At 46.4% G+C, this 25028-nt stretch overlaps 6 protein-coding genes across 6 annotated transcripts; 3 read left to right on the top strand and 3 right to left on the bottom strand.

Moving 5' to 3' along the window:
• Nucleotides 1-155: 155 nt before the first annotated feature.
• Nucleotides 156-4052, bottom strand: N7500_005073 (NACHT and Ankyrin domain protein; the record flags this gene model as incomplete). Its single annotated transcript, XM_056676218.1, has 6 exons — nt 156-2487; nt 2562-3107; nt 3160-3184; nt 3255-3449; nt 3509-3573; nt 3664-4052. 6 exons carry the CDS (start codon nt 4050-4052, stop codon nt 156-158), a joined length of 3552 nt encoding a protein of 1183 aa, XP_056531218.1.
• Nucleotides 4053-5171: 1119 nt separating this feature from the next.
• Nucleotides 5172-7851, bottom strand: N7500_005072 (SAM and PH domain-containing protein; the record flags this gene model as incomplete). The annotated part of the gene is made up of 3 exons (XM_056676217.1): nt 5172-7556; nt 7624-7794; nt 7849-7851. The coding sequence occupies 3 exons, from the start codon at nt 7849-7851 to the stop codon at nt 5172-5174; spliced, it is 2559 nt and encodes an 852-aa protein (XP_056531217.1).
• A 4567-nt stretch (nt 7852-12418) lies between these two features.
• On the top strand, nt 12419-14560 carry N7500_005071 (Zn(II)2Cys6 transcription factor; the record flags this gene model as incomplete). Its single annotated transcript, XM_056676216.1, has 3 exons — nt 12419-12536; nt 12600-12800; nt 12864-14560. The coding sequence occupies 3 exons, from the start codon at nt 12419-12421 to the stop codon at nt 14558-14560; spliced, it is 2016 nt and encodes a 671-aa protein (XP_056531216.1).
• A 2097-nt stretch (nt 14561-16657) lies between these two features.
• On the top strand, nt 16658-17368 carry N7500_005070 (uncharacterized protein; the record flags this gene model as incomplete). Its single annotated transcript, XM_056676215.1, has 1 exon — nt 16658-17368. One exon carries the CDS (start codon nt 16658-16660, stop codon nt 17366-17368), a length of 711 nt encoding a protein of 236 aa, XP_056531215.1.
• A 5132-nt stretch (nt 17369-22500) lies between these two features.
• N7500_005069 (uncharacterized protein) lies at nt 22501-23698 on the top strand (the record flags this gene model as incomplete). Its single annotated transcript, XM_056676214.1, has 2 exons — nt 22501-23275; nt 23337-23698. The coding sequence occupies 2 exons, from the start codon at nt 22501-22503 to the stop codon at nt 23696-23698; spliced, it is 1137 nt and encodes a 378-aa protein (XP_056531214.1).
• Nucleotides 23699-24151: 453 nt separating this feature from the next.
• N7500_005068 (putative secretory component protein shr3) lies at nt 24152-24899 on the bottom strand (the record flags this gene model as incomplete). Its single annotated transcript, XM_056676213.1, has 2 exons — nt 24152-24768; nt 24854-24899. The coding sequence occupies 2 exons, from the start codon at nt 24897-24899 to the stop codon at nt 24152-24154; spliced, it is 663 nt and encodes a 220-aa protein (XP_056531213.1).
• Between the last annotated feature and the right edge of the window lie 129 nt (nt 24900-25028).

Genomic DNA, 25028 nt, shown 5'->3' with positions numbered 1-25028 from the left:
ACTTTTAGAATAGTTCCACCAGACCCGAACGTGCCTTCTATGTACGCATGATGAAGACAGAACAAGAAACAGAAATTGATTCAATCAACGCTCAGCAAAGAAAGACACTAGAAGGGGAACGGAAAGGAAGACAAAAGGTAGAAATAGGGGTTATCTTAACAAGAGGAAGAAATGATAGACGAAACATCCATGGAGGTGGATGATGCTCTGGATCCCCAAACTGAGTAGTCCTCACTGATCAAGCTCGATCCCTCGATTTCATTTATCTGACACTGTTCGGATTCGCTATCGACTGAGTTTACAGTGGCGGTCGGGCTATTGCGTTGCTGCATCGCTGGTAACGAATGTAGCTTGTCCGTAGTACCAGACCAATCGACAGTAACCGAATGCGTACCAATCAGGCTTATTGCAGTCTGACCATCTCCTTTGACCTTGTCGTCCGTTGGGGTTTCTTCGGTGTCTTTGATTGAGATATCCGCGCCCGCATCAAGCAATATTTGGAAAATATCATGGCGGCCTCGCTCCGCAGCCAAGTGTAACGGCGTTCTACCGTCAGATGTTTTTGTATCAACCGAGGCACCATTCTCGATAAGCAGCGACACTAGTGATCCATGTGGTATATTGACCATCAATGCTAAGTGCAATGCTGTGACAGCCTCATAAGAAGCCGTCGGAGCATCGATATTGGCTCCGTATGACAGGAGCAACGAAAGGAAGTTGGCAGTTTGTTCAATCGAGGAATCTGGTGAGCTGGATGCATTGATGACAAGATGATGCAGAGGTGTTAATCCACTGCGTGTTGTTGCGTTGGCACTGAAACCACATTCTAATAGTGTTTCCACGATGTCAAGACAGTCTTGGTTGAGAGGGGGCGTGATGTGAAGAATAGTTTCTCCCTTTGCAGTTTGGATATCGAGTCTCGCCCCTTGATCTACTAGGAAAATGAACTTTGTTTTGTTTCCAGACACGGCAGCGCATTGTAATGAAGTGTAGCCCTGTGAGTTACATGCCTCTATGTCCGCACCTTGTGCGAGTAGGTGTGCCGCAATAGAAATCGTCGAAGGTTCTCGGGCTTGCATGTGAAGCAAGGAATCGCCTTCGCTATCCCATGCATTGATGTCGGCGCCCGCAATCAACAGAAGATCAAATGCAACCCAATTTCCCTGCAATGCAGAGATGTGTAGTGCAGTGAGTCCTAAGGAGGAACGAATCTCTAGTTGAGCGCCACGCTCAAGAAAAAGAGATACGGCTTCACAGTTGTCTGTTTTGCAGGCAAGTTGAAGGGCAGTCATGCCGACCCTGTTTAAGACATTCATATTAGCCCCCTTCTCCAGAAGAAAGGCAAGAATACGCGGTCGCCTCAACTCCACTGCTCGATGCAGCGCAGTGTTTCCAGTGACAGTGTTCTGGAGATCCATGTCAAATCGGCTTTTGATCAAGAATGGAACGGTTGCTTCATCATGTGTCGTCCCAATAGCTAGCTGGAGAGCTGTTTCTCCTTGCTGGTTCGCTTTCTTGGACTTTACTCGTCGGTGAAGTAAAAGCCTGATCAATTTACGGTGCCCTTGTTCTGCAGCCATGTGTAAAACAGTTTGGCCGTCTTTGCAAGCAGCATTGATATTGGCTTTGGAGTTGAGAAGTAGTTCAACCATCTCCTCATTGCCTCGGTATACAGCACAGTGTAGAGGGGTAACTCCAAGTTCATTATCACAGTCATCGAGATCGGCACCTTGGTCAATCAAGCGTTTCGCTTTTTCAATAATGCCGAAGTAAGCAAGCACATGGAGAGACGTCCAGTCTGGAAAGTATTTTCCGAAACCCAACTGTTTCGGCACACGCGATCCGACGGCCCAAGACTTTGTAAAAGGGGGTCGTCTCCAGCAAAGCTTGTTTATGAATGCTCGGATGAGAACTTGCGTTGCTTGTTCATCTTCGCCAACCTCGCTAGCATGGTGCCCCCAATAAGTTGTGGCATAATTAAGCAGCCCGCCTCGGGGGCTGTGAGGAGTTCCTCCTTGGTTGACGTAACAATCATCAATCACCTCATCTGGGGTAATTATCGAGAGACAAACATCTGCAATGTTCACCTTGGCAGTAGGGAAAAACACCCGAGCAGCGGGTCCACTTAGATACTCTTTAGCCGTCCTGTGAACCAAATGAACTGTGCCACTCATTGCATCAATAGTCAATAAGCCGGCAGTTTCATCAAGCATGGTATGTTCAGAAGAGGAGGGCTCCTTCGAAGCGCTGTTTCCTTGTAGCTCAAATCCTGCTGCAAACTCTAACTCCGAGACCGTCAAAGGCCTCTGAGCATATAATGTCCAGTAAAGACAACGACTGGCGAAAGGATTCTGACTGACGATTCGTGTCATGGATTCGCCATACGCATCGTTCAAACTCTCGGGAAGATGGGAAAGCGACCTCTGTAGCATGGTCCCATCATTGCATCGGGATAACAGATCCATGTGTAACCGGGCCAATAGAAACCTGGATCAAGCAAAGTGTTAGCAGGGGGATTGGACCATCGAAAATCAATGTTTCCCAGGGAGCGTGTGACTGACAAGCCGTGTGACTTCAGAGCAACTTGACGAATAACAGCAAACTTCAACTCAGGGGGATATTGCTTCACCAGAGCGGACAGTCTTTCGTCCTGCTCAATGCGGGTGCCCGCATATGTCTCAAGGTCCGTATGGGCGGCCATAACGGATATATGCTCATCCTTGGATGCATACTTTGCTTCTCGTGTGGTGACAAGGAGCTGTGCATGATCCGGTAGCTTTTGAAGACGATTCAAGATTCGCTCACTTTCCACATGCATGTCAATTCCATCAATCACGAATATAACTCGCGAAAATCTGTTGACCTCGGCACGAATAGCATCTTGATATGCTTTTGCTGATACTTTTCCCTCGGCGAAAGATTTAGACTTATATAAGGAAACAGAGGTATGACAAGGCGTCCGCTTCCGATATACCAGTTGGGCAAGTATTTTATCGAGAAATCCCACGGAGGTTGCGTCCTCGTCCGTCTCATCATGACCGAAAATAAAAACTATTGCCACATCTGGAGATGTGAATGTATTCCGCAGGCTGTCAATGATGGTAGATCTAAACGCCACAATGTTAGAATTGACCTCGTTTCGTTTTCTATTTGACTCACGCGAGGAAGGTCTTTCCAGCACCGGCTGTTCATTATATTAGTCCCGGTTCTGGCATTGGGTTGAATATAGACCAAGATTTGGTAGAGATGAATACCTGGTCCAATGCAATAAAGCGTTCTGCTGCAGCCAAAAAGCCACTGTGTATACGTATCATTATCAAATATCCATTCACATGTTCCATCGTGCCGTCTATTGCATAAGTCTGCTAGCCTCATGAAGCCCTGGGTCGTCACCCGGCTCGTAATTTTGTGGTAGTCATCGGGATTTGGTGTACTGGCTGTTATTGAATCTAAAGATCGGTGTTTTAGCCAAAGAACCAATCTGAGAGACATGTATATCTCGACTAACCGGGGTCCAGTTCATAGAACTGTCGGAGTACACTTCGAAGTTTTGCCTCGATCCGGGACTTCTCCCTTTTCAAAAAAAAAAACTTCACTTTAGTCTCGATTCATATCCCATTGCACTGTATGGACTGCTTGGACCAATAGGTAGGTAACACATACCGAGACTCTGGTTGCATTGTCAAGATCATCATAGCCTTGAAATGCTCCAACCTGGGAATGAATCTAATCTCCAACAAACGTTTTCTTAGAGAGCGAGTGCTGATGCCCCCCGGCTGGAAGTACATTTCGATTGACCCAACGGTCGACTCAAAACAACGGATGACTTCATCGATGGTATGCAGACGTGACGGATCCACGACCCATTTCTCTTCCGCCCAGCTCAGTTGATCTCGAATTTGGCACAGCAGATCAAGCAGCTCACATAAAAGCAACGTAGCTCGCTGTACGCTTTCTTGGGAGTCTTTATTTCCACCTATGCAGCGTGTGACTGTTCGGATAGACTGAGCAACTCGGGTAAGACGACCCCTAATCACTGGGAGATCGATCATTTTGGACATGAACTGGACAGTATATCCATAAATCAAAGTATAAATTAAACTGAAGCAGTCATGCTCGTAGTGAGAATCAAACGGTATAGAAAGAGCGTGGCTAGGAAAAAGATTCGAGGCACGCGGTGTGCGTTTTGAAACCCACCGAGAAAATTCAGGGCAAGCTGATCGGCTGGTGATCCTATAGTATTGAACCACCCCTCATGGAGTTAGAGCGCACCGTGGGATTTGGAGGGGGCACCTGCATGATCTTCAATAAACTAAACCGTGCAAAGAGAAATGATGGCCGCAAGCAAACGCTTTCTGTACTCTGTAGCGCCTCCACTAACTCCTGGCGCTACTTGAAACGCATTTCAGTACCAGGACTCCATATATTGTAATCATTATGGCCTATAAAAATCGTGTTAATTAGGATTTCTCAAAGCTAATGAATCAAGGTCCAACCTTGAGCCTGTTAGATGCTGACCTTGGCAAACGGTTGGATTTAGCGCCTGCATTTCAAGTCTTGGCCACTCACAATGGGCGGTTAACCGCTAGAGACTGTGATATCTGCTTTCCCATGCATGTCATCACACTGACCACCACCAATGTAGATATTGTAAGAGGCCAAAATTGAAATACCAAAAAGAGAAACCAAAATAATAACCCCTAAAAAAAAACAGGTATGCTTTGCTAGCACCAGGAGGGTGCTATTTTGAAATCGGTGAGCTTACGCTTTTAGCAAATTTTACATATATTTCTGTGTAGTTAGAGCGGATGTGCTTGGATATATTTCATTCTTGATAAACTCTCCTGAGATGACGAAGTTAGCGTGAGCCTTCTAACGTCTGCTGGGTATTTTTCTCTTTCTAACTACTAGTAGACAAAGAGACAAAGAAACAATAAAATGAAAGTAAAAGCGTAACAACACAAAGGAAATTCGTGGCAAAAAATCGTTAGATTATCCAAAAAAAAAAAAAAAAAAAAACCATCCAGCCCCTGAGTTCAGATGATATGGGAGTATTCTGCTTATTCATGGTAATTAAAACACGAAAATCACGAAGACAAAGTGAAAGTGGGAGACATAATGGGTAACATGAGGGAAAATTGATCGTAAGATGCGTCAACAACAAAAACATATCATATCATATTGGCTCCATTGAAGGTGAGTTCAGCCCCATTGTCCCGACCACGCTTGAGAGCTTTGGCCAGCATAAGCTCTCGCATCCAGTCAATACGCTCATCGCGGGTATTGACAGCAAAGTGATGTGACTTGCCACTGTTTAAAAACATTGTCTTGCGATCAACGAAACCGTTACCATTAGGTGTGGGGACTAGAGAGAAGGCAAAGGCCGACACATCCTGTGGGTTCTCGTTACGCTTGAGGACAGCTTTCTTGAATGCTGCTGTTAACTTGGACTTTGAGGCATTCGAGGAACAGGCAACTGCGAAGTCATCGACGTCAATATGCTCCAGAGCCTTTGAATCTCGTCGGGCAGATGCAAGGTCTTCATGCATCGAGAGTTGAGTACCCTTCAGCGTGAAGTGACGATTTTCCCAGTCATGGCACAGTAATTTGGTAGTTTTGCGCTTCTTCATCCACCCACTGTGAGTAATCTCGTCTTGCCCACGTCTGGTAGAAGGGAACAATGTGTTATTGCGGAATTGAGGTGCACGGGGTGTTCTTTGTAGGTCGTCCGGGGTTTCAATTGGACTCATGGCATAGTCTTCTTTGAGTGGGTTCAAAGTGGTGACACCTTGAACAGAAGGGAATCTCCGATGGCTTTCTACCATGGTTGAGGATGGCCGAGCAATTGGCTCTTCGACCACATCTCTGCCGTTGCCGAAGCGCATGTTTGGAGGCACTGATTGTGAGTCCTCTCGTGACACTGGTCCGATTGGAACTGCAGTGACTGGGGCATCCACATCAGAAAGTGGGCTTTCCGACCGATAGTAAGGATCGACTCGGTAATAGTCTGCTGGGGAGGGTGCTACCTCACGGGCGATGAGATCTTGTCCGTCAGGGACAGCGGTCCGGTCGTCGAATTGATTCCTTCTGGACAGGATAGAAGGGGTGACAGTGCGTATGGCTGATGTATTTTCAGTAGTGAAGAGAGACTCGGTGAACACAGACCCGTCACTGGAATCGTGCATGCTGGGGATTCTGAGCCTGGGCAAGTGTCGAAGATGTTCACTGAGTGTAGGTGTAATCTTTGCTGAATCACAAGGCTCTGATTCGGAGAACGGGGCAAATTCTCTCGGGGGAGTTGCAGGCTGATCTTCTGTCTGTAATCGGTCGAGACTCTGGAAGTTCAGGAAGTTTCTGACGTTCTCCTGTGGATCCCTAGGTTTGACCTCTCTCAGCTTTTCCTGGGAAAGTTGGAAGGCAGAGAGTCTACCGGGTCCCATTATATCAGAGGATGCGGTTAGCGATGGGGTAAACTCTGACTTGGGAGACTTGAGAAGGTTGGGGGCTGTCTTCGGGTTTCCAGGGTCCCCTGCGACAATACGACGAGAGCCAAAATGTTCAAATGGCAGGTCGTCAGCGAGCCGGGCCAGCATATCTTGTTGCTTCTGCCATTTGTGGCAATCTTCTCCCTTTTTGCACTTGTGTGGCTTGGGCAGAACCTGCTCAATCGCAACAATAGAGACAGAATCATCAGGAACAAGGTCGGTTCTCTTGTAGGCATCATTATCATAGTTCTGGCGGCGAGCCCAAGGTATCCCATTATTCGATTCTTCGTCGGTAGTGTAGCAGGATCTGTAGGTGTTGCCTGACATCACTGATGTGTTTCGAGTAGACGCCATATCGCTTGTGATGCTTGAGTTGCGCGAGCGTAGAGAGGTAGTGTATGTATGCGAAGATGCAGTACCTGTGCGTGAAGATGCAGTGTCTGTGCGTGAAGATGTAGTGTCTGTGCGCGAAGACGTGTCTGTGTCTATGAACATGCTGCTACCTCTAAGGTTCTTGATGTAACCCATCACTTTGCGTCGCTTGCCAAAAGACGCAATCTCAAGCTCCTTGAGGTCTTCGTTTTGAAGTTCCAACAAAATAGAGCCAGAGATGTCATTGGCCAAAAATGTATTCACGATATCATCTTCAAGACCAAGGCTTTGCATCCATTCGACAACCTCTAAAGGTGTCCAATCCTGAGGCATAGTCATCTGGCCAGATTGGACGGTCTGCATAGCAAACGGTGTGTGGTTCTGGAAATGATGGGGCTCGGGAGTTGGGTTTGAGCGATTCGGGACGGGTGTGTCCCTTCGGAAAGGATCAAACTTCGAGGCTTTGTGATGATAAGGGCCCGTTGTACCAATAGGAGTTTGTTCGACCATTGGATCTGCGTCGATGATAGAGTTCTGGTCAGAGTCTCTCAATGACCAGAACAAATGTGGACCACTTGGGCCCATGGTATCGTTTTCATCAATATGAAAATCAAAAGCTGTCAGTCCAGTCGAGTCAGGAGTTGTGACATTGTCTGGGGTCGAGGCGGTGGATATGCTCCCAGTGTTTTCAGTTCCAAACTAAAGAAGAACCTATCAGTATGAATGTTCACGGTATATTCCAAGGGATTTGATGCATGTTACTCACAGAAGCCACACTTCTCATGGGTGAGTTATCTGAGTAGCCACGGTATCCATCCTCAAAAATCTCTGTAACCTCCGAATACGGCCGATAGATTGCAGTCTTAGGCGGGAAAAGTGGCAAAGATTCCTCTTTTCGGTTCACTATGTACCTCATGTCATATGCATATTGGGCCTCCTATGCTCGACATTAGACATTTGAGGGGTCTCATTGGAAAATCCAACAACTAACCATATTGTCATATCAGAGGCCAATCTAGTTGGAGTATCGCCAGTAGAGTTGGAAGTGAAAAGGCCAACAGGGGGATAACCAACCCAAAGGACTTGGTAGGACTAGGCGGCTTATGTTAGTATATGTGGGGCCAAGTATTTATCACGCTAGGATAAAATAATAATGGGTGCGGAGTAACAAGGTCAAAGATGAGTAAATTGGGTGTTGGGTGAGTTTATGTACCAGATTATCACCTGGGAGTTGTTACCCGTTCGTCTGTGGGCCACCAGTAAGAATTCTCAGCACCAAGGGTTTCGGATGATTTTATAAATCAAGCGAATGACAGCTGCAGCTCAGGCAGTGACTGGGGACATGGCTCAGCGGTAAGCACCGCGAGGCGCCCATGATGCATCTAGGTGGCCAACAACCTAACCTGGGACACTAGCTTAGGAGATAGTGTCCAAAGACGGGAATTCATGCGGTAGGTCTAGCTGTTTCTTACGCTCGTTGGACGTGCAATCTAGTCCGCATTGAACCTGCATGAGGGGTTGGGAAAAGCGGGTGATAGCGGTCTGTGAGAGGCTGCCTCATCACAGCGCTACTGCTGTGATGATATTCTTGGCAAAACTTTTACGGGCTAGGAATCCCTTAAAATGTTTCCCGGCGCGTAGAAGGGTTTCGGATTAAATTCTATAAATCAGTGGCATTTCCTCCACATTTTAGGGGCTTGGGGCCAGAATACCTAAAGTCTATGGTCACAGGGTTGTCGCCATGCCCGCCTGTTCTTATTTTTGTTTGGAGACCAAAACCTGGTCAAATTGATTGAAGACAACATCTAAAGGATACAAGCGTATGTTCTTAAATTAGTTTTCTTCACTCCGCAGGTATATTTAACTAGGATTTTTGCCCAATCAGGGATATAGCTTGGGGCCTTTCCATTCGAGGAAACCGTCACACAGTGCAGTCACAATAATCACCCGCAAGTACTCATCCGCCCATCACACTACAGGTCCGGTTTTTTTTCGGACTGTGTTCCCGAAGCGATTGGTAAGTATTATTTACAATCCAAGCGGCCAATAGATTTCTTGATCTTTGATGCAAGGTTGTTTTGAATAGTATTAATTTCTTTCTCACCGACGTAGAAAATGAAAGGCAAATTTTGGCTAGGTGTATGTCAAGATTGACATCACATATTGTGTGACTTGAGCTCTGTATACCAACTGAAATTTTTCGGGTACAGTGCGTCATGGTCCATGAGATTTATAGTACGAAGTAACTGCAGAAGTATAGCTCATCTGTCGTTGGCCTTGGATGGGAATAGATAATCATATTAATTTCCAGGTACCTGGGGTCGCTAGTACCTGGTAAAGATCACTCTCTGCAACATTGTAGTTCAATATGGAGCTCATATAACAGTCCATTAAAGCCATACTAAATCACACCGCGTATTCCTGCATACCAGGGTTTCGGTAAACGATTATTCCGTGCTGAGGTCGATTGTATCCAGCTATAACTCCCTTTAAAGGGTTATTGCCGAGATGTAGTCCTGTGAGGCCTTGGTATAAATTTATTCGGTCAGCAACATGGGATATCCTGAACAATTACATCCTTCCAATATCTAACCTGTGATAATAATGCAACAACTATTCGGTGGGAACGTTCAGTTGTATTTGAGAATCCCCTTACTCCTCACTCTGCAGATGGGTTGAGTGGCGTTGGTGAGAAATGTACTCGATCAATATGAAATATACGCTCCTTCTACCCCATAGCACTGACCGCACTTTGATATTACTTCTGCGGATCGCAAATTTCCGCTTCTCGGGGGACTATGCAGCTGGAATGCAAATCAGAGTGCAAAATTCTTGGTAACAATTCATGCTAGGTGATGTGTAATACGGGTATGCACTTCACTCTAGCCACGAGTACTCCATGATCTCTAATGCTTCTCTCCAATCTATATTATAAGAATCTTTTGCCCGTAGAGTCGTTCTTAGTTGGGTTAGTGGGTTTGGTCGTAAGCATCCCAGAGATGCTTCTATCTTGTATCATGCAAACTGTATCTACATAGTGCGCCTTATATAATTCATTTTATTCTATCTCGATTACGGGGTATATTAATCAATTTTATCTTCGATCGTTGACTTCGGCTCGTGAGAATTGACATCCTCGTTCCCATCGTACACGTGCCCGTGGAACAGGTCATTTATGGCCATGTGACACTTTTGGCCCGCATCAATGCCCCCCCCAGCAGGTCCGTCCATACCTTGCGTAAGTAGTCATCAAACTTCTCTTGGTCCATATCCGTACATTTATATTACTTTTGGGTGTTCAAAAATACTACTTCCTGCTAATTATCATTACCCCGGCAACATATAATGTTCTACCTTGTTCCTACGAAGTCCCCTATGTCAAGGTTTGTGATTAGTCTTAGAATTTTTCACGTGAAAGTTGATGTTGCTGTGTATACACACCACAATAATTTAGACATGTAACACATCAACCTTGAAATCGAATCGAAATGTAGGCAATGACTCAAACAACCAGCTCACATCCCAAGGTTGCTTTTGTTCCTAAAGTTCCTTTTCAAATATCCTCTTAGATGACCTGACTTGGTTGTCGGGTACCTGCAGACATGATCAACACCGATAGCATTGACTCCAGGTAACTAAAGGGTGACACATGGCCGCAATCAAAATGGCAATTGAATATTGGCTGTGGTACCAATATGCTAGTTTCGGCCGAAGGGAGCTGACTGAACCAATATTGTCATAAATAGGCTTCATTTTATGAGCTATATTTAATCAATTGTCGCGTAGGTCACGGCTTGTCTTTTCCCATTATTACTACATGTGTCTAAATTAAGCACACAAAGAATCATGGTTAACCCTATTCATTCCAAATTTAGAAGAGTAAATTTAGTCAAAATCATCATTGGGACGGAGGAAGAAGTAGATCTTTTCTGATTCGGAAGTCGTATAGATAGATCGTAGTGAGATACAGAGTAGTATCCGGATCAATGAGGATATTGAAGGATTCAGACTGCATATTGCTCTGATTACCCCGCTCGAATTGATACTAATTATGGGACAGATAGTCTATAGTTTCCCCTAATAATGCCGCATCTAAGTATTAATAGAACTTTAGGGGGTAATTCACTCATCTGGTCTATCAGAAATAGGATATCATATGCTGTCCCATTTTCAAGAACAGTATAATTAGCCTAAATTATGGCGCTTAAATGTTGCTAATTAAGGCGCTCTTTGCTTGATGTACCCTTATCACAGTCCGAGCGTCGAGGTTGGCGCATTAGCGTCCCCAGTCACTGCCCGGCCCGGCCCCACGGTTGGCTATGAGTCCACCGTTCTGCACAACACCGATGACACTAAAATTTAGTTGGCCTTAGGGCTTATGGTGGAACAGCCAATAGGGAGCTGAATATAGAAGCTTGGCATGCAAGAGCTGCTTCTTCATCACAGTCTAAATCTGCATGGTTTTCACCAACCATTCACTTTTCAACCAATACTATTCGAGTATTCCCACCAATTTGGGATTTTGTGTGGAAATTGCCTGACTCGCAAAGATGAGCTGGTCACCTATCATTTTGGCGATGTCGATTCTTTTTTCTTGTTAATTCCAACAAACCAACAACCCCGCTTCTCACCAGCATCAAGATAATCTAGCCCGCGGCTACTATTCTCAGATCTTGTTGGTTAATTGTGATGTGCCTTATCAATGTTTATACGTTGTAGAATTGGAATCATCTTTAGATTTTCATTAGCCAAATATAGAAGTTTGACTGGTTGAAAGTCTGGACGTCAAAAAAGCAAAAATGGAATGAGTTCTCGGTGAAGGGCCTATCAGCGTCGGGATACACCATGCCCAGAGTTGCACTGGGTGGTCAGTGAGGTGCTTGAGAGTTGGTGATTACCCCGAAAGAGTTGGGCACTAGCAGGGATGATTCTCAGGTCCACTGCAACTCTCGTGCATCATGGCGGGCCCGGTCGTCCTACCAGAGATCATTATCTGTTAGCTGCAGGCGCCGCTTGAGAGGATCGGCCCTGGATACCTGTCGTCCGTCAATTCTCGTGCTTGCACCCTTGTCTTGTCCCAAATTTAGTCTAAGGACCCAGCCAACAACCCGTCCCTCGAAATTGATTTGCCGCTGGGGCTGTAATCCCCACCCGATGTTCGCATATTCTTCCGGCTCGAACTAGGCTCCTCGACCGCTTCCAACAAAATTAGAAGCATGCATGCCAGGGCTGCTGATCGTAGCTCAGACTTATAACTCGCCGCATCCGAGATCTCAAGATAAAATATATCCTTTCAACCCGCCTCGAATCAGTTTGTTTTTCAACTTTCCTTTCCATCTTCCATTATATTATACCCTTAATACATTGTATAAGCTGCCGGTTCAGCTTTTCCCATTGCAACTTCTGTTAGTTACGAATAAGGTGGCTGGTCCTCCTCATCAACTATATTATTCCTTCTCCGGCCGTGCCGCCCACCCCGCCTCTAACTATTTCGATCGCTTTCGTCATTGATTGACCTGTTCTTGTCATCAATACTGGATATTGAGAATAATATTGCGAAAATGCCAGCCTCAAATACCTCCCGTGTCGCTTCGGCAAACACGAAGTCTCCTTCTGCGGATATGTCTTCCAATGGGCAAACGGACAAGTCGGGACGACTGCACAAAAGATCTCGCTCTGGTATGAAAATCCACACTTTATTATGGGCTGCGTTCAGGTTATTAACATCGACAACTTACATAGGTTGCTTCACCTGTCGCCTACGAAGAAAAAAGTGTGATGAGGGTCATCCCGCTTGCAAAGCCTGTGCAAATCTCTGCATCAAATGTGAATATAAACGACCTGTGTGGTGGACCAATGCAGAGCAAAGAAGACAACAAAAGGAACGGATCAAACTTAAGATAAAGCAGACCAAGTCATTGGAACGAAGCGGGTCTCTTCAAGGTGAGTCAACCTAACTATTTCTTGTTTCAATGTTTACCGGTTGATTTCTAATTCCTTCTCCAGAGCATATGAACCGCATCCTCTCGTCGCCGAATTCTGGAGACGAGTTCAGTCGCCCTATCTATACTGAACGATATGATACCAATATCGCGGCGCACTTTACAAACCCTGGATTTGGACCAATATCTTATACTCAGCATTATCCCTATGAGGTTGATGTCAAGACTGAACGCCAAACATTTGTGAACGATGTGCCTCTGCGACATGACTCTTCAGTCTCAACCTTCAATGCGATGGGCCCGCCACAACTTCACACCACACTTCCTACTTTCCAGTCAGATGAGTGGTTTCAAGACGAATATTTTGACTCTTCTCGTCAATTCTCACAGTCAAATACAGTACTGGGTAATCCAGGTGTTGGACAATCTCAGGCCTCCCTACAAGCCAATATCCCCGTCAATGACTATGACCGGCCGCTTCTGGATCATTTTGTGGACAATGTCTTGCGTATGATATTTCCAATCCTTGAAGTTCATCAGCGCGGTTCTGCCCGGGCTCGGTCTGTTCTTCAGTCTTTGGAGACAAACAAGTCCTACTTCCATTGTTGTCTTAGTGTCGCCGCAATCCACCTCAAAACAACAAGTCGATTACATGGTGAACAGATCGACCACGATATCATGCGTCATCGCTACGAAGCCATCTCCGAATTGTGCAAAGCACTGAATAAGGACGCCGATCATGAGCATATCCTGGATGCCACTCTTGCCATGATCTTCTTTCATTGCTCGGTTGGCGCGCCCGATGATTATCTCCCTGATATCCCCTGGAACGACCATTTCCAAGCTGCGTCGAACCTGGTCAGCAAATTGGATTTAACCAACCAGTTAATTTCATGTGGTCCGATGCACACAATGCCCCCCTTTAGCATGTCTTTAACTTCCTGGATTGACATTCTGGGTGCCACAATGCTTGGCAAAACACCCCAGTTTGCTCACTCTTATCGCGCCAAGCACCTAAGTGGGACATCTTCTGGTCTCCGGGAACTCATGGGATGCGATGACCGTATCATGTACCTCATCTCCGAGGTTGCTTGTCTAGAATCACTCAAAATGGAGGGACGCATTGACTCTATCGCTGTTTGCACACACGTCTCCGCTTTGGGCAGTCAGTTGGAATATACCGAGGATGCGGACACAACTCTGACGAGCCCGTACTCACCGGGGACCGGAGCAATTCGCCCCGATGCATTGACAAAAACGATGACTGCCATCTTCCGGATTGCTGCCCGTATTTACCTTTGCAGCCTCATTCCTGGAGCTGATCGCAATCAGGCCAGCACAATTAATCTTGTCAATGCACTGACAGATGCTATGTCTTATGTTCCATTGGGACCTTTCGGCTTCGATCGTTCTCTTGTATGGCCACTTCTCATCGCCGGTGCCTTCTCGATTCCCTCCAGTCCATTCCGTCAGCTCTTGAATGATCGAGTGGCTGCGTTGGGTGATCTTGCTGACTTGGGAAGTATTGGCCGCATGTACCAGTTACTGAACGAATACTGGCGGTTGACCGATGATCCTGTCGGTCCGTTCTTCCCTTCGGGGGAAAGCGAACCTGAGTCAGGATTTCAATCATCGGAGATGAGGCAGGATGCTGGGCAGTCTGTTCCTCTCTCGCCACGTGGAACGCGAGAAATCAAGAGGCAACAGGTTCACTGGCGAGATGTCATGAACCGAAACGGTTGGCGTTATCTTCTGATTTAAACATATTGCAAGAACCAGTTGCAATCTCTATGGTCTATCTGGTTCGAGCCAAAGCGTTGAACTCATCCAATGATACCCCCTGGGCTCTATCATGTATCTAAGAGTAGAACAATCGGGATTTCAATTATGCTACATAGTTGGGCATGCATGGCAAAGCATGATTGTTTTTGATTTTATTTTTGGGCGCTTGGAAATTCGCAATATATTATATCCCCTGGCTTTCTTTACGTTTTTGTGACTTTGCCTTGAGTTCAAGCTGGATTGAATCAAACATACATTTTTTTCGTGATCTCTGATCTTCTCTGTTTCGATTCCCAACCGTTTTAAATTTCAAAAGGTATTAGGACTCGATAAACTTCCAATCATTCCTTTCAACCTTCTCAATTATTCACATATTCAGAATGAAATAATTTTCAGTCGAAATTTTCCTTGAGAAGTTGTGGCTCTTTCTCGAGTGTGTCCAATCTGCGTAGACACGTGCAATTCCTTGATAGGTAGCGTTGGCTCTCTCTCTCTCTCTCTCCTGGCTCGGATGAAGAGGTGCCTTTGTGCTTCATCATTTCCTCTGTGGGCGCAGAGATCAGATATCACATGCACAATTTCAGCCTAACATTGTTCAAGAGCAACCGCCCGGGCCCCAACAGACAGCATGGCACCGAGTCGATCCAACCGCTCCTACGTTACCAGTGTAGTCCCGTTTCATGATATGAAAGGTGCTCGCTGGTAGTTTTATCTTCGACCGCAGAGGAGCCTTGGACTAAGGTCAGTTGGTGGTAAAGAATCAAACATAGCTTCCCGCTGTTGAATCAGGGCCATAGAAATTTCGAAATAGATGCTCCTTTAGTACATACCATTCTATCCAAGCCGAGATCTATATCATGAAACAAGGCTTATGTCCTGCAGCAATCTCTAGTTGGCATGAAACACCTGAAGAGCCAAATCTTGGATGATGTGCGATAATCCTTCTAAGGGTCGCATCAGGAGCTTAGTGTAAACAAGATCCTGCAGAACTGGTGTCTGCAGACTAACCGCTGGTCCAGAGATAATGTGATTGGAGAATTATTGAAGCTACTGGTCCCGGCGATTGATGAAACACTTCATGTGTTTCCCTTGGGGATTGCTCCTGTACCCCGGGTTGACTTGAGAAGCCCGCCACCAATTATACGTACCTCAAAGTTCCGATTAACTGTACAGCATGGAGCCGCCCATGTCGTAAATGCCGCGCGCTCACATAGTAGCGGGCCAGGTGGGGGCAATGTACCGCAAGTACACGGTTGCTGAAGAAACCAAGCCGCCGGTCAACGCCTCAGTCGCGTGGAGGATATTTTAGGAGCAGGAGAAGGCGACCGCTCTTGATTCAGGAGGCGCGCGACAATGCGGCCACTGTTTTATTCCAAGGCTTTTTGATTATGGAAGCGGTTATTATTTGGGAATGATGGTGTATATAATGGGACCTGAGCAGTCCTCCTAGTTGATTTCAACCATCTATCCTTCTTTTCTTTCAATTGTCTTTTTGGAGTCATCTTTCACATTGCATTCTTTCTTTCGTTTTATACTTCTAGTGCTGGCCACTTTTATAAATACTTCATCCAAATCCAACCATCGTTGAGGCTTGCAGTTCAGCTGGGGGCGAATCCTGTCGTTCTACTCAGCCCCCTTTAGTTTGTTAAAGTTCCGACAGCAGGCCTGGTGAGTCCTTCGGGCCAAATATGCGAATTGGCCACGCTAACCCGTTTTGACTTAGTCGATCACAGGTGTATTGACTGATACCGTCTAGTACGGTACAGCTGTTACGGTTCTGTACAATACCGTCCACCTTGCGTGTCTCATAGAAAAAGATCTCCTCGGCCCTCCTGAGTCTTTGCTTCTTGGTAAGACTGATTTAATCTCCTCTTTGACTCTGCTTTCTTGATCATCATCCTGACCTTCGTCTCTATTCATACTTAGACGTCTTGTCGCTTTACTTTGATCAAGACGCGAGCGACCCGGTCGCGCCCTGTCCTTGCATCACTAGTACATCCTTCTCAAGTGAAGCAGCTTACACCACACTTTTTTGCGCTTTTTTTCTTCCGACCTGGAAACACTCTATTGATCAAGATGCCAGCCGCAAAGCCCGATTTGCATCCGTTGAAGACACCAAAAACCTTCATATTCCCTTCAGAAATACACAAAGATTCTGAGACCCTCACCGTCGATGACATCAAACGCGAAGATGGAAGCGCAACACCTATCACACCCCCACTGGCATATACTGATTTCCTCAATGCACTCACACCGGTCTTCACAAGTCCGGTGAGTGCTGGAGGCTTTCCAAAATTCTCAATGGAAGGCAGCGACCCGTCGCCAATTTCACAGTCATCAACTGCAACAAGTCCCGCACTCTCCGTTCGGACTTCCGTCAAGTCGCCCGCCACGCCAGCCATCTCCCTCCCGCCACCCTCTCCTCGCACTTTGAAGTCAGCCAAAGCTCCACCTGCGCTACGAAGACTACGCATTCCCCAGTCTCTCAAGACATTTTCTTCAAAAGACTCCCCGCGAACTTCTACCCCGTGCAGTGCCACTCCGTACAGCGCGAGTCCTTATAGTGCGTCACAATGGAGTGCACTTCCTCGCAGTGCAACCAGTCTTCGATCGCCATTTTCCGCGTCAGATTGGAAGCTCCGGTACCTTGAGGCACCAAGAAGTGCAACCACAAAGGCAGTTAGTGTCAGACAAGTTGTGACCCGCACGATTACCTACAAGCGTACCCCACTCGATCCTCCGCCAAAGGGAAAGAGACGCAAGACTCAAGAATGTCGAGATATTTGAGCTGGTATCTTTCTCTCCATTCCTGATGTGTGGTGTTTTATCTTGAATTATGATTATATGTGCAATTTACGATGCGCCTTTTGGAGATGGGACTCTTTATGAAATCTCATTGGGTTCCGAAAGCCACGTCGGACATTATTGCCTAATGGTGAAACATATGAGCTGACCCTTGATGGTTCGGCTTTGCTTTTTTCGTTTATATGTTATATTGTGAAAGTGGATGTCTTACAAGCGCCGGAGACACGGGGGAATCGGGGACATGGCGTTGGGTTGTTAAATTTGCAGTTATGGCGTTCTTGTTTGTGTGGGCGAAATCACAAACCTTTGTCTAGGAAACGAATGCTCAAGTTGGAAATCATATCCTGTACTGTCTGTCACTCGCAGTTTGAGGGAGCACGACTTGGGCTCTGTTTTGTCTTGGCTCTTCTATATTAGGCATCAAAATTGGTCACCAGATCAATCTCATAGCATTTACGGCGAATCGATCTGCATTCATGTTTTACTACTTCTTTTCTTCAAATCTTTTCGCAAATTCATTAAATGCGATATATGATCATACACGGTGACGTATTATGTATGAAGAGATATACACTATCTTCCTGATAGCACTCCGCCTCAAAAGTCGAATCATTCCTAAGCACAGTACTTTTGTATTGTACGAAGGTCCGTGAAGCTTGGTGTGAGCCTCATTTTTCCGTGGGCTTAATTTGGGTCGAGGCCTCGGGGCTTCCTGTAGGGCGGAGAATACCCTGCTCGAGTCTGTCCTATCATGGGGTGATCTATCGCCCGTATCTCACTATGGCTGATTACTGGCCATCTCCACGTGTTGAGTGCATTCAACGGTAGCTAATGACAATGTGGGAAAAACCAACAAAACATCCAAAAACTGCGGGGGGCAGGGAACATGCTCACTAGCGCTATGCCGGCTTACACGCTGGTCTGGACGATAGATCTCTGATATGTTCCCTGTATCGGAGATTTTTTTGTTATTGTTCAAAGCATAGGCTGTTTTATAACCCGTGATTTTTAGCCATCTGGATTATCAATATCTCTAAGTCGCCTTCTTTGGCAAGCCTGTTCGCCCTAAGGTAGATGGAGTTATAGGTTTGCTGGGAGGTAGGATCCTAATATGTAAGCCAAGATCCAGTACAAATTAATATTTCAAGATATATCGATAGATATATGCTATTGCTGTGGACCTTCATGGGATTCGTAGACAGTCCTTTAGGAACCTGGCGCCAGATCCTGGCGCCACCAAAGTTGTTTAAGACACATCCAAAATGTCATTGAGCAGCCCCCTACCATCTCAAGACTTGACTTCAACATTTACTAGCATCCCTAGTGGTCTGTATAATCTTTATTGGAACCTTTATCTGTTGAGGCTGAGAGCGCCAAGTGATTAGTTTCATTGTCACGAATCAGCCCGGGCGCGCTACTGTCTGCCTTGTACCACACAACATACAATTCAAACTCGCCAACAGATCGATTACTAGGAACTGACTCGCAGGATTGTAGATGCATCGATACTGAGCGCATAATCACCAGTCAATAGCGTCTGATAGCACTAGTAATTCGTTTTGGCATTTAGAGCATAGCTGTCTAGGCAGATGTGTTAGTGTATTCCTGAATGTACGCATTACAGTATAGCAGCCTCATTCAAAAACTACTAGTACACATTTCGTATGTGTATGACTGCCAGACCATGTTGGTTACAACCCCTAGATACATAGACTATTTTCTGTGTATCATGATGGTACGTAGCAATTCTTTTCTTAAACCCTATCCCAGATAGATCGGCAAGCATTTTGTATGTTGTAGTTTGGTATATTTTATGTGATCAGATCATCTCATATTCCCCGCTTTATGTGAAAGAAAAGAGACTGCCTACGCGTTTGCTTTTTTGTATCTTGTATCGTTGCCCCTCTACTCCGTACTCCGTATGGTATTCCAGGATACCTCGTATCCGACAGAGCGGGCCCAAAAATACGGAAGTATACCCCAAATCTGAAATGATTTCTATACAATTTCAATTTCATATATTCACTCTAACTCAATCAAATAGACCCAATTCGTACAGAAACAGAGAAACTAGTTCTAATTTTGTTTACATCTAGTGACTCAATCAGTTCAATAAGTATGGCCCCCGGCCTACGCTCGGTTCAAGTGTTGCTCAAAATTGTTACTTGGTTACCAATAAATACAGGTACATTTACGCAGAGCTTATCACATGAATATTAGGATTAAGATTCAGTCACAAACCTTGGAAGCTGTCCCCCTTTCCCATCACTTTAGAGTAAGTGATGCGCTCAGTTATAACTGACCATTGGGAGTGCATAGGAAAGCATTTGAATCATTCTTCTTCAAAGGCTTGCGCACTGTCCCATGTATGGGCCTTTTGGTAATATGAATCGCTGCAATCTTTAAGCGCCCACGCTATCCTTTATTCGTATTAGTGGATCCATTTTGGCGGGTTGTGGCCCGTCAAGCCCCGCTATCGACTATGGTTGGCCCCACAAGCCTCTCGGGCCCATCGTAGTGTGAATGTTGACCTACCTTCCAAGGAATATGGACAACTTTGTTTGGTGTAACGTGGCAAGAGATCCTTCCCATCATAGGCCCCCTACGGAGTATACATATATATCACATGTCAAGAGGGGCTCGACTTAGCATTACTGGGTTAGCATTAAACTAGGACAAGGAATTGTACGGCCACACCGACGTTAGATTTCCGTAGCCTGATTATTTGGTGGGCTTCTTTCTTTAGCGACAGTGAGATTGATAATGCTGATCTCGGGGCAAAATTCGGTGTGCCACCATGCAGTACCCTTGTACTGACAGTAGGGTGAAGACTCTTTTATTAGACGTCCAAACTTGGGCTGCATCCATGGATGTCAAGGATAGGGGGAAATCCCGGCCAATGATAACGGGAAATTTGCCGCTGTGGCTATCTGTGGGTCAATTGACTAATTTCCTTGGAAGTACGGAGTACATGTGTACATTAAAACCTCAGGCATACATGATCGAACACCACTGTGTGCCAAGCTAATGTTCTAATTTTACCCTATGGCAGGATTGAGTTTTAGCTCAATCCCGAAAGGCTATTTTTGGACCATTCATCCAATTTAGATATATCACATAGGGAGAGAGTGTAAACAATATAGTCAGTATATATCCAACTATAACATCATTTCGAGCCCAGGGAAAATAGCAAAGGACTTACAGTTTGACTGGATGCAAATTTCCTCTCTTCTTATTCCGGTCACTATATCACATCATCATTACTGTTCTATTACACATTGCTTTTTTAGCCCATGATACCGGCAAAAACTGATCAATCCTAGACTTTTCGTAACTTCTCGGACCATCGTTTGCGCCAATCGTTTCAGATCTGGCAAGATCAGCTTGAAAATCCACCGGTGAAGAGCGCTACACCCCTGTGTACACCTTTCTATTGAAAGAATACCCATAGGTGAGCCCCTATCTTAATCATGGGTGGTCAGGACAAAGGTCCACCCTTCCAAGAATAGAACTCCATGAAGCTATAATGGTACTTTTCTTCGAGGGGAAGAAAAGTTTTGCCCTCATCAGCTAGCGCAACCCTGTTACAGGACTCAATAGGCTCGATGGCGAAGCCACGGAACGTCTGAAACGCATGATATCTGCACCTCCGGTTCAACAATTTCTCTCTGTCATTGGTCTAGGAAGACTTGTCAAGTCCGATCCCTCTCGTCTCCGCTTCGCGGGAGCTGAAGTTGCTAAACTTAGCAATGAGGGGTTCATGATTGCACATCTTCTGCCCTATACTACAGGACCTGCGTCTCGGGCGGCGATCTATCCCATCACTCTTGTTAAGCCGACCAGTTGCAGCGTTGAGCTATGAATAGGATGCATGTTCACTTTAACTAGTGCCTTATTCCCTCAACGGGCAGGCTATGTTGCCGCCGATTCCATAGCCTGTGGAACCAAACGATCAATTCACAGGTGTCCGATGCGAGAACTTCGTGACGGAACTGCAATGTCAGATCTATCCTGTCCAAAAATGTCTATTTTTGAAGTTTCTCCTCTTCTAACACACTCTTGGTGCGTATCTCTCCCAATTGAAAGCCGTTCTGTGTTGTTCTGTATCATACAGTATGATACCCATACCTTTGTTGACTCGGATGGCTACCCTTTATGGAATAAAGAATCTAAATCAGGAGAATCGCTATCGATAGCATGCATGCTTGTCTACACTGAAATCAGGACGGGCTGCAATTTGGTGATACAACCCTAGATTGATACGTAGTCTATCGGCTCTTATCAACTTGCCGTTCACTTTAACCACACAGTAGGTATAACGCAATTCTTTCTTCCTCTTCCGATATTGTTTCATTTGCTTATGGCTAGTACAACGCTAACAATTTATCTCTTCAGACGTTTCATATGCTACAACTATCTTGTATATAGTATGGTTCGCTATTGATACTTTGAGGCTAAAGATATGACTATGGTTATATTCCAAGTTGCTACATGGATCTTGAACCAAAGCCTTCGATTGGTGATGGATATAAATAGAATGCATCCATTCTCTATGCATGAGTGCGGGGTCTATCACACTCGCCTCGACCATGCGCCCTCGGGCCTCCATGTTCTATTTTTGTCTATTCCTGATATCACCTCTGAGGGATTTCCAAGGTCATGATCCATTGTTATTGACATAAAAGGTGGGTGCCCCCGATGGAAGATGTTCATCAAAAAAGATAGTTGTTACTCACTGTGAAGCTAATTTGCTTCTAAATTTAGAGGTGGGGGAACAAAGCCAGCGATAGAGTCCTGTAACATGCCCATGTAACAAACCAGCGAATGACAATAGAGGAAAAGCCCCCTGTCTAGATCGGTTAGGTATTCCATGCAAAGCGGGCAGGCAAAGGAAAATGAAGGGCACAGAGAGGTTTCCAAAATCCCGTGATCGGCCCGCCTAAAGTCATTTGTCCCTCATTCAGGTGCGGATTCACTTCCCTCCCACTCAGACTGTTACTCTATCTCTTGTCTTCCCATACCCCTTGAGCCGTGCGTCACCCTAGGCAAACCCCGAATCAACCGAGTTCCAATCCCAGAAAGTACGGTATCTCTCTCCAGCCTTGCCCACAGCTATGGCTCAAGCGGCCCCCACTTTCACACCAGACAGCTTTGCTGAGGCCGAGACCCCTTGTGGCCCAGAGGGTGGAAGCCTGTCAATAATTGCGTTAGCCCGGTTTGAGTTCGAGGCGGGTAAAGGGAATGATGGCACCAAGATCCTAATGATTGAGTGGGAAGATGATGATCTCACTCGATCCTCGACCGACGGATCGTGGAATGTGTCTTGGGCCGGAAAGACTTCCATACTCCCCGCAGATGAACGACCTAGTGATAGCTTACGCCGTTTCTACTTCTTGCTTCCGCCCAATACCACCATCCCGCCTGTCGTCACGCTTTACTATGAGCCGCGGTCCACCCCATCAAACGCGACTGATTTTGCCGACTCTCCGCCTTCGAAGCCGCGGGATGCGCTCCGGCTCAATCCCCTACCCGCTATCTTCCCCGCGGAGCTGGGGGCTACTGGGCGTGCAGCGGGGAAAAAGGGCGTATTGCATACCATATGGGCAAAGAAACGCCTCCGGGTGCTCGAAGCGGAGATTGCTGCGGAAACTCGCAACAACATCGAAGGAATCGCTCTGCACATGGCCATCCAGGAAAAGGAGTGGATCGAGGAAAACTTTGGAGTTGGGTCGCGAGCTGTCGACCCGGTTGCCAGTAGCCATGACTCGTCAAATTCATCATCCATTTACCCGGCCACACCGGTGTCGCCTATCAGCGGTAGGAAGCTGAGCGACAAGCTCAAGGGACTCAAATTACAGACAAGCTCAAGAGACCTGGCCGTGAACGATGGTATGTATCCTTGGTCCCAATTGTTCCTATGTTTGATACAATCAAAGCTAATCAAAACCAGGTTTTACTCCTAATACCGCCCATCTTCTTTCGCCTCAATCTCCCGATGTTGCTGTCTCCTCGTTCAGCTCATTCCGTAACGTCGCGCATAGGCACATCCACTCCATGCCAACTCCAGATACCAATCCCACCCCAACTCCAAGCTCTCACATCAACCCCTCTGGCCCCGAATTTCTTAAGCCGGTTGCATTCTTCCCACCCTCGGCTCTGCAAGAAGCCCAGCAGAAGAGCGACCACGGCGGATTTGCATCTATGGGCGTAATCACGCGCACTCCAAGCAACGATTCCGGCGAAGAATTGTTCGCCAAAGCGCTGAGCCCACGCTCACCCGATCTCCCTCGGAGCCCGTTCTCGTTCCGTTGAACTTGAATTTCTCATGCATGAAATGATACCATACCATCTTTCACGACCTGCGCAATGATTCCCCTTCTGCGGTGCCATACCATATGTCCACATTCCATACATCTATGATCATTTATCTATCTTTTCTGTTCTGTCCATACTCGGGTGCATATCAGGCCATATTCCTGCATTTTCATCTACCATCTTGTTCTTGTATGGACGCACCATACCATATCTATGGATCGCATATGTACATAGACCAAAGTCAAATCTCACAACTCCCTCGACGCTTAAGAAAAAAAAGGCATCTTCAATGATTTTCTTCGCGACAGCGATACCCCGTCTGCGTAGGCGACTAGACATAATAATGGCTACCAAGCAAAGCAAGTAATCAGGCGCACCACCCCACCACCTAGTACCCACATCCCAAGGCAAACACGAACGAAAGCTATAAGAAACAATCAACAACTAGAATCAATTGCTCTTCTTACGCTGACTTCCCTGCCGACCCGACTTTCCAGCAGTCGCGGTCGACGAACCGGAAGCAGGGGCAGTAGCATCGCTGGTATCCTTCTCATTCTTCTTGCTAGTAGCGATTTCATCCTCCTGCTGATCCTTGCGCTCCGCATACCACTGTCCAGCCTGCAGAACCAGAATTCCAACCAGGACAAGCGCGAGAATGGTATTACTAGCGGAAAGAACCTTAAGTGAGTCCTCGCGACCAAGGATCTGCTCGTGCTCGTCGTCAGTGGTACCCAGGTCGGCACCGTACTGGCCTGCAGAGGCGAGGCGCAGGCCCTTGACGATGTTGGCAATGTAGACTGTCACGCCGCACATGTAGAGGACCAGGGAGGCGCCGTCGAAGAGCATGTTTGATTCAGAGGGCTTGTAGAGTTTGGTGAGAAGACCAGCTAGACCGAGGAAGATTACGATGTGCAAGATGCGTGGGATGAGCGGGGGCGAGGCGTGCAAGAAGCGGAGATGCGCCTCGAGATAGTCATAGTGCGAGGTGGGGGTTGACACGGTGGACCACAGGATGGGATAGTCGTAAGGGAAGAGGGAGAAGATAATGCCCAGGAAGAAACAGGTTGCTGGTTGGAGAAATTGGGTTAGTTTGTTACAGTCTCGTGGCCTCTTCGCCGGGTCCGGGGAAGGTTCGCGACGCGATCGACTTACGGCAGACAATGAGGAAAGTCGCGAACGACCCGCTTTTGAAGGCCATTGTGAGAATTGGAAAGACAGATGAGATTATTTTGAAGAGAAAGGAGATGACCAGGGGCAAGGCTGAAGTCCTCCAGGTGTCGCTAAGCGGGTGCCAAGCCCTTCGGGGCGTGAGATAAGGGCGTTTTTA

Source organism: Penicillium coprophilum (genome assembly GCF_028826855.1).
Source record: "Penicillium coprophilum strain IBT 35676 chromosome Unknown utg000004l_segment0_segment0, whole genome shotgun sequence".
In the NCBI taxonomy this organism is placed as follows: Eukaryota; Fungi; Ascomycota; class Eurotiomycetes; order Eurotiales; family Aspergillaceae; genus Penicillium; species Penicillium coprophilum.
The sequence above is the reverse complement of the archived record's forward strand: the minus strand, read 5'-3'. Positions and strand labels throughout refer to the sequence as shown.